Genomic DNA, 9,925 nt, shown 5'->3' on the forward strand with positions numbered 1-9,925 from the left:
GCACGCTCCCCCAGCTCATTTAGCAGCATAAATCCCTGTCCAGGGACCATCATATGAAGAGGTTTGAAGGAGCAACCTGCACGTGTAGCTGTGGACGTGGCGGATGTTAATAAGCGCAGAGGAGCAGAGGAAGAAAATGTTTTCAGACGCAGAGATAGGGGTCATTTGAACTGAAGTGGAGCAAAGAAAAAGTGTTTTATTTCCTTCTGTTAGTAGGCTACAGGCGTGACAGGGAGCGGCACTATGGGCCTTGAGAGACAGATAATGCCGCCTTCTGTGTCCCACCAAGAATTCAATAGATGAGGTGAAAATGATTTCATTTCACGTTGGATGCAAAAAAAAAAGAAGGCATTTCTCTAGACACAAGTCTGTTCCAGACAGCTGCGGCTTCTCTGGAGGGACCTCTTCATCAGGTATCATATTGCAAAACACTGTTGCTCTCCGGAGTTAACAGCAAACTGCAAAGGAAAGGTTATAGGTTAAGGAATGACAAATTAGCTGCCAGTGGTACATTGCAGGGTTAGAAATTAACTTTTTTTTTTGTTTATTCACCTGCTACAATGGCAGGTTGATGTGGAAAACCTACCAGCCACTTTGTTCTTCTCACCAGCCTCATGTGATTGGTGGAAAAGTTATTAGTGTTCCGGAGCGTTCAAATAAAAGTTAACATGGTTTTATTTTAACATAAGTTGCAATGGCTGGCCCTTTCAAGGTAAAACCAGCTAAAATAACCTTTCCAATTATATGATAAATAAGTCACGTATAGATGTTCCAGCACAACTGTTCAACCAAATGAGAATGTTCATTTCATTATATAAAAGCTTCAAAAAAAGCCTATTGATAGAAAGTTACTTAAAAGTAAACTTTAAGTGTTGAACTTGAAGGAAAACATGTAAGTTTCCTCTATATACCTGTAGCACTCGGATGACTCGCTGTCTTTAATTATTTCCGATTAAAGGTTGGATGAATTCAAAGGTTGCTTTCAGGTAGCTGTTAACTTTCATTTGATTCCAGAGCATACAGCCGACACGCTGAATAAAACATCTTCTGACTTGTTTTGACTCCGAGGATTCACCTTTGTCATATTACCCGGAGAGGACACGCCCTGCCTCACGCCGTCCTCCTCCTTTAACCACAGCTGTGTCATTATTTAATTATCATATAAATAGGTACACAAAAATGGAAGATCCTGGCACGACACTGCGTTTCTATAGTAACCTGGTGGTGGGTTGTTGTGTTATATATATAAATAAATGGTTTTATGTACCCACAATAGTTGAATTGAATCCAATCATAACAAATTGAATGTAATCTAATCTAATTACACCTAATTCATCTCCAGAGTGAAATGATATTGTTAGAAAGTAAATTACAATAAGAACAAGGTGAGAAAGTGTCAGATAGTAGGCATGGTTGAACTCTCCAGAGTTCATCGTTAGTGCATTAGTGTTGTGTTTCGCTTGGCAACAGCTGAAGTGATGACAGCACATTCAGCATGTGCAAATAACAGGAGGGAACTCTCTCATTATGCTATTAAAGTCAACGGTTCACCATCTGGAGTTGCAGAGGTTCTCCTTCACAGTAGCATGTCCAGAATAACATGATCCATCGTTAACAAGCGCTGCGAGCACTCCCACCTCACTGCTGTTGGTCTGTCTGAAGATTTAGTCCATCTGTATCCATCAGAGGTCCATGGGGAGAGATACTGGAGTCCAGAATGTGTTCATGCACCCACAACTCGCATGAAATGATACTCTCGCTGTCTCCCATCAGTGATAAAAACTCACCTGTCAAAGCTCCCGGGATCTTATCCTCCTCATGATGATCAAGGGGGGAAGAAAACCGGTCAGAACTTTTTCCTTTTCGTAATCCTCTTCATCCTTGACGTCTCCTCTCTAACTCATCTGCACTGGGGATCTTTATTCGATCATTAGTGTTGTTTGGATAGCTCACTCTGCTGCTTCCTTGTGCAAACAACTCTCCGTTGTCATGGATACCCTTCGTGTCTCTAGCGTCCATTTTGCTGTATTTTTGTTTGCCACACGTTTAATTACACCACCAACTACTAGATGGGAGTGTGGCTTCTTTTTCTGCAGCGTCCGAGCTCGCAGTGCCGAGTTTACTCCTGCTTACTTCCTGTATGTCGCTCAGAAATAGCAGCGGAGCAAATAACGTGTTTTTTTATGCAAGTTGGAGCTGATAAATGTTGAGCATCAGTCATTTTTTCAGTTCTATCCAAATGGAAAACGGCCAAGATGAAACAGCGCCCGGAAATTTGAAAAAGAAGAAGAGAAATTCCACCAATCACGTTTCCTACTGTCCACATAAATGCAACACGTAGCTATATTTGAAGAAAAGTTCACGTCAGACTTTGAGTTTGAGTTTGTGTTTATTTTATTTATAACAGGGACAATACATATTAATGAACATATACATGTAAATATGCAAGATTATAGCCAACGGCTAATTTTCATCTTTAGTCCCTTCGGCAGGTTAATGTCAACAACATAAAATAATAAAATCAATAAAACAACAGTAACGACAAGTAGAACAGTTAGCTTCCATGGCCAGTAGGCAGGAGGAGCAATTACAAGAGAGAAAGCGTGTCCTTAAAAACACAATAGGTCAGAAAAGGAAAAGAAAAGCAAAAACAGTGAAAAGTATAGTGGATCATGAAACATACAGGCCAAGGGTCGGGGGACCATACGAATTTCAGTAATATTAAATGCTAAAATTAGATATCAAAGGGCTGATTAAAGTGCAGAGTGCTGGAGTGTTAAAGTGTTAGGTGCGTAATTATATTGCAGATTGCCCGATTGCACAGTAAATATAAAGTGCTATTTTAAAGCAGCACAACGTAACTTTGAGCTTTTCTGAGTTTGGCGGCATCTTTTGGACAAAAGCGGTATTGTTTTACCAGAAAGAACACTACGTTTCCCATGAGCACCAGCGCGTACTGCCGGAAAACTCCTGTCCCGTCGCTGCATTTGTTTTGATGAGAGGAGACGGGATGCTTTTCTGTTTCACCAAGTGAACAGACCATGGATGTAACAGACAGAACGCAAAAAAAAAGATGTTAAACTGCTGGAAAGGAACTGGAATTTACCACATACCTTAAACAAGGAAGCCAGGGAGCAGTATATGGAGAAAATAATGATTATTAACGGTCTGGATCCATATGAAATCCCTTCTGAAGACCCATGTGTTTCAATAAATTTGTATAATAGTACAACATACAGTACTCGTTTTGTATCCTTCTTACTTCTCTTTTCTTTTTTTTGACTGCTATATTATGGTGAGGCTCCGAGGCGTGATTATTTTTGTTTTCCTCGTGAGATTATTTTTTTCCTCTGCAGCTACAAATAAGAGTTAATATTTTTTCCTCAACAAACTAGTTTTATCTGAAGATTGGGGTTAATTGCACCGCAGAGAGCTGGCCAGCAACTGCGTTTAGTTGGCGAAGTGGGGAATAAAACCCGTGTTTTAATCCGACCCGGTCTGTGTGAGTGTTTGTGGTTTAAGGCTGATTTATGGTTCTGCGTTAAATCGACGCAGAGCCTACGGCGTAGGTTACGCGGCGACACGCACCGTACGTTGAGTGTCGCCACATACCCTACGCCGTAGTTGTGCGTCGATTTAACGCAGAACCATAATTCAGGCTTTACTGTGTGGAAGCCGGTGTTTGGTCGTTACCGCCGCGATCCAAAGCGAGCCGACGACTCTTTCACTCTTTTACTTTGTTATGTCAGATACTCGGTCTCCGTGGTTCTGCCTCCGAGCAGGAAACCGTTGAAAAGTTAAACCATTAGGATCTTTTCCCCACGTCTGTTGTGTTGAGCTGCTGCAGCAGCAACGGGTTACCAGCTTCTGTGGAGCTCTGCGCTCCACGCCCCGCCCATTTTCGTCTCGACTGCGAATCGGGAAGGAGGGGGAAGTGACGTATGCCGTAAAGCAGTCAAAGTCGTAACGATTTGTAGTTTTTTAGTGTGGCAGGGTTCCTACCATGCTCCTCAAAGTTACATAGTGCCAGTGAAGGCGATACAGACTCCCTCAGACCATGACAGAGGTGTCATTAAACCTGTTGGAAGTTGATGTACCATCACAATGACTCTGGAAATATGATATTAAGGTGGAAAAGTTACGTAGTGTCGCTTTAAATGCACAATACTCAGTACATATTACATTGATTAAATACCAGCAATGACAGTTTTATGGTACTGGGAGTACCCATTTTAGGAATATAAAGTGCGTCTTGCCTTGCACATAGCCCTAATACTTAAAAAGTCAATGAAGATATAAAAAAATAGCGAAAATATTAGTGGAGGAAGAGGGAGTTGTAGTAATGATAATAGAGCAGTGATGTTTATGTGTGTACTCAGTAAAAGTTGCAGATGGTACCCCAACAATTAGCTGACATTAAACAAATATACATGTTTTAGGCACGGTTGTGGCAACAGTGTTGTTCTTCCAATAGCCAAGCTTTAAGATGTTTGGTAAAAGAGGACAGATTCGGGAGTTCACGTATTGTGTTTGGTATTGAATTCCAGGTGTGGGAAGCACAAACAGAAAAAGTGGCTTGGCTAAAGGCACTCTTTCTAAAAGGAACTACACAGTCTTTGCTGTCAGGTTTACACTTGCGCTGTAGCTACGGCGCAGCTTTGACGTAGAAGTATTAATGCGCTTTACAGATGTGTTGGTGATGGATCTTTGACTAGTCTTTTAGTTGTTCACACATAAAGACTGGGTGACGATGACAGTTTGACCCGAACCAGCCTACAACGTCGGCAACGGGTACATCAGGCTTTAAATACCGTTGTGAAATGACTTTTTCTTCCCACGCAGTGAATGGGTTGGTTCACTGTGTGGGAAGAAAAAGCCATTTCACAAAGTGTTTGAAAAAGTACGGCGGACGTTTGAGATATGTTTTAAAACCATGTTAATTTATGAAATTGTAAAGTGACAAAACAGCTGCGGTGAACAGCTGCCACATTGGTGTCGGTGTGAAAACCCCGGTTTTCTTTTTGTGCCGAAGCCCCCTGCACCCCTCCGTACAGCTCTTCATTATGCTGAGGACTCTCATCACCTTGATGGCTCTCCAGCTTATCAAAGCGTCCCTCGGAACCCGCGCAGTCTCCCAAATGCCTCGTCACTCTGAAGCTTTTTCATGTGCACCTAACACCACCTGTCACGCCGTACTTTCTGCTCTCTGTCATTTTACTGCTCTTTCATGAACACTTTTTTCTTACCACCATTTCTTTAAGCCTGCTAGTCAGACTGTGACTGCCGAGACAGCGCGAGAGCCCAAATCTCACATTCAGCGTGACTGCAACCTGCTGCCAAACTGTAAAATTGCATAAAGAGGCTGAAAGTCTGTGTTTAAAAAAGAAGACCTTATGGAGAGGTGAGATAATCCGCGAGGAGCTGATGAATAAGTGGCTCCCGTAGAGTTCTGATACACATGAAAGCTGAGAATAAACAGGGAGAAGCCAAATTAACATAACCTGAATGTCAAAACAGCCCAGTGGCACAGCAAAGGATGCAGCTAAATTAGAGCCTGACTGATGCGTTGCGTTCCTCGTATTAGTTCAAATTTGTGAGCAGAAGCGGCGTGAACAGATAACAGATAAAACAAAGAAGCAGGCTTGACATTTGACTTCATCTGCCTCCCAAATACTGGGCAGCAGATCAAACACCGGTCTGAACTGCGACTGTGATTTTTACTCTCATCAAATCATTCACTGACACCTCTGTGCTTTCATTATTTAAAATCTGAATTGTTTCGGAATTTAAATCAGAATTATAGATGAACAGTGATGGTATTTCTGTGTTGGTCTCATTGCAGGTAAGCAGTGTATGGGCTTGGTGGACTTGGATCGCTCGTGGGCAGCAGAGACTCACGGGTACTCGGTGCAGGTGATTACTATGGAGCCGGAGAGCTGCTCACCAAAGAACAACATGCTGGTGGGAAGGCCACCGCAGAGGAGCGGACGGGAAGTCATCGCCGGCCAGCTGGAAGGAGCCACGCATAATTAGGACTCGGAGCGCTGGTGGACATCAGAGCGTCTTCATAACAGCCAGGGCTGGCAAAAATCTCTAACGCCTGTGGCCCCTAGCGGAATAATGATCATTTGTTTATGCAACATCAACGTTTTATTTATATTTTACAGGCCGGGTGTTGGAAAAATTGCCTCAGAAAACGGAAAAAGAAATGTTTACTGAATCTGTAAAAATAAGAGCCAGCTAAAAAAAATATCTTTCAGTTTAAGCTTAAAGTGAACGCCGCATGTTCATTTTCAGCTCGTTTTGGCTCGTGTTAAGTACTTGTAAATCACGCACCCATCGCCGTTCCACCTTGCAATTACTTTGGAACGTCAAAGAAGAAATATTATGACTAACGCCACACCTCACAACGAGATTATGCTGTTTTAAGTGTTTTTAATTGGTTGAATTATGGCATCTTGTAGGGATTAGGGGTTGGGCCGGCGGGGAACCAAATGCAGCGCTCCAAACCAAATTACAATAAGCAAAAAAGTTTGGAGAGATCACACAAGTCCAGAAATCCAGCCGTACATGTTTGAGTCCGAACCAGATCCGGACTATGAAAATTGTCCAGCGTATGAAACCACAACAAAGACAATCCACAGTCCCTGTTTGGGACAGCTGTACAACTAAAGCTATGCAGCTGTAGATGGAAAATATACACAGTCTTCATAGCGGTTGAGGTTAGGTTGCTTTTATATAGGAAGATGTCCAAGTTGTAGTTGATTGATATATGGTTTCTACGTATCCACCACACACGTAGCCTGCCCATGATGTTTATAGTAGTCCGTTGTTATTTCTGTCGCTCTGTAATTCCGCCACCAAACTCTAGGTGGCAGCGTGAGTTCTGTTCTGCAGCGGCGGAGCTTGCAGTGCTGACCTTCCTTTTGTCTACATCCTTTTATTATGTAGCTCAGACATGACAAAAAAGCTTTTTCCAGGAAAAAGGAGGATGGGAGACAAAAGAGAGCTGCACAGCATTTCTTAGAACTAATCAAATATTCATTTGAATCAAACTGAAACTGATATTTAAACATGAAAAACCTCCTTTGTGCTGCTTTACAAGCAGACGACACTGTTGCCTTTCTCAGAAACCCACAAACAAGCTGTTGCTTTATTTAGCAAATGTCGTCAATTACTTACCCTTTGTTGTAGTAAAAGCTCAATCTCTCCACCGACTGCGGCGTTGTGCTCGTGTTTTTATTCACACCGTGGGATTGAGCTGTCGGCAGCCACCAAACAGTTAATTAACCACACCACACGTACACTTTGTCAGATGCGGTTTGTCTCTGAAAACACTGGGCAGTTGACTCCGATTAACAGAAGAGGTTTGGAACTAAAACCTCATGTGCAGCTCTAGATGAGATGGAGATTCACCTCCGTCTCATCTCACCTCCTTGCCCCGCGGGTTTTAATGAGACACACGAGGACAGCATATACTGCACAGAGGGAAAATGGATTTAAACTCCCATCATATCAGATCAAATAGAAAGTTTTTCATGTTCCTACAGAGAACCTGATTATTTTTCATAAAGGGCAACGCGGGTAGGGTGTGCATCCTATAATATGTTCAGTGGCAATGAATATTTTATGAATCTGGCAGAAAGGTCAGTGTGCCTGATTAGATGCGTGGTGTTCAGAGCCTCGTCGTTGAAAATCTCACAATACTCCTGCTTTTTCAGCCCCCCGTGCACCATCGACTCGCGTTGTCCCTAGAGATTTCCGTCTCGCAGATGAAGCCGGTCATCTGGTTTTCTCGAAAGTCCCGTGCTGTCACCTCTGATAGTGTGTGGTGGCTGCTTGAAAAATCCGGCGAGGCAGCCAGAGAGCCGTGTTTGCCCGCTTTCTCCGGGAGGATAGACGAGACGGGGTCAGCCTTTTCCTGCATCCGACTCATCTGAATTCAGTCGGTGGAGTCAATCTCTCCTGAGGGGAACGGCCACAGATATAGGAGGACGTTCTGGCTCTGCACGACTTCACACGACTGACATGTAGACGGTGACAACGGAGGAGAACGAGAGACCAGGTGGCGTTAGTTAAAGCTCGAATGAGAAAAAAGTGAATATTAAGATGTGAAACAGGGTGATTTTACCAGAACACACGGGAGGCCGTAGGTAACTACAGCAGAGGTGTAGTTTTTATCTCTCCTTTCATAAGGATTCGCCTCATTAGGCCTCTATACAGGACACATGCTGAAGACATCTTTAACTTTTTAACTTACAGTACTAGTTGTCTTTGATGGAACCATTGATGGACTAGAAAGTTCAACGTGAAACAAACTGCTTTAGTTTGAAGTTTCCTCAACAAAGGTCCTTCATGTCATCACTCTTTGCATCACTTGTGGATGTTTTTAAATGTATTAAATATAACACCTGGCACCAGTTGTTTCACAGAAAACAGGGTACAGAAATAAAGCTGCACCTGTGATGTTTTATTAACTTTAGTTATGACCTTTGCTTTGAATTAAGATCTTTTTTGTGTTTCTGCAAATGGTTTTATTTTTATTTTTTGTATGATTTTTTTTTTTTCCCGTGTTGCTGTAATTGTGGGAAAACACTTCATTTTTCCACGTCTGGAGTCCCTCCCACTTGGTATGAATTTTCCTGCATGATCTTGTTTATGTTGCCGTGGTTACCGCAGCATTCACACACAAACTACACCTCCATGTGAAACAGACAAGGGGCCTTTGTGCTGCCCTTCATTATTGGTTCATCGTGTATGCTCTTTTATATCTGACTTCTAGTTCCACTGGTAAAATATGCATTTATTTGACTTCCGAAATGTTTGAATAAACAACACCGAGCATCTCTCTTGGAATCCTGACTGCTGAAAGTTTTTGTGCTCGTATTTTATTTTAGTTTCCCTGCGGTACTGCCGGTTCCAGATGCCGTTATCCTGCACATCCTGATAATGTTCCAGTCTTTTCGCTCACGCTCCTCATCCTACGTGTCTCATTGTTACCTGTATTGTAAATGCTGCTTTTTCTCAATTTTATCAGCTTTACCAGGAGCGTGTCCCAATTTTAAGGCTCTTGTGCAGCGTCTCTTTTCACGTAAAACCGCCCGCAGCAGGGCACTGGGTGCTTCACAAAAACTAAGAAAAAAAGATGCCCAGTGTTTTGTGAGCCAATTCCCAATGCTGAATGTATTTCTGATTTTGCCCACTGCCCACACTCCTGGTCCCTCATGATTATATACAGTTTATATAAAACATGGAATAACCCCAGGCTGTCACCAAGCCTGTTCTGAAATAATTTTTATATTTTATCTGTATTTATTTAGTTAGTTAGTTCATGAATTGGATGCAAGAAACAAAAAAATGGGCGGCGTTTTGTCTTTGTCTCAAATTCATTAGCGATTTCCCAGAAAATGCCTTGGAAAATGGACACTGATTGTAAATAACAGCCTGTGGATGCAGTCTTGGTTCGGTACCAGTCCCATCTGAATCTCTTTGGTTGGGTAATTTAAGGGCCCTCCTGTCATTACAGAGCAGGTTTAATCCCATAAAGCTTGAAATGTGACCATAAACCCAGCACACAGTGATGGTACCAAAGGTCTGGACCGACCCCTTTGTTAGTTGTACATGTTTCAAAACTTAAACTGCTATCAGACATGTCTTTGACGGCCAATTGCGGTAGAAGTGATTATGAGTTTGTGTTTTATTTTATTTTTCTTGGCACATAGAAAATATTTCAGGTTTTCTGAAGAGTACAAGCATTAGGGAGATGGAAAAGGCAGTCGGGAATTTGCAGTTGAACAGGGAAAAGAAGTGAAAAATAAAGACATTTAAAAATGTCTTGACACAGTGATGAACTGATAAATGAAACCTTAACTAATCCTGTATCATTTATGCCTCAGATCCTTTCTCTATGATGACGTTCCAGTTT

The 9,925-nt window shown here is 42.3% G+C and overlaps 1 protein-coding gene across 1 annotated transcript in view; it reads left to right on the forward strand.

Moving 5' to 3' along the window:
- gstcd (glutathione S-transferase, C-terminal domain containing) overlaps positions 1–8,838 on the forward strand; it is a 107,956-nt gene extending 99,118 nt beyond the window's left edge. Inside the window, exon 12 of the mRNA XM_061717323.1 lies at positions 5,843–8,838. Within this exon, the coding sequence (XP_061573307.1) occupies positions 5,843–6,033 (191 nt within the window). The 3' untranslated portion in view covers positions 6,034–8,838. The remainder of the gene's footprint in view (positions 1–5,842) is intronic.
- The last annotated feature ends 1,087 nt before the right edge of the window (positions 8,839–9,925 follow it).

The sequence above is a fragment of the Cololabis saira genome, chromosome 1, assembly GCF_033807715.1.
Source record: "Cololabis saira isolate AMF1-May2022 chromosome 1, fColSai1.1, whole genome shotgun sequence".
NCBI classification, from domain to species: Eukaryota; Metazoa; Chordata; class Actinopteri; order Beloniformes; family Belonidae; genus Cololabis; species Cololabis saira.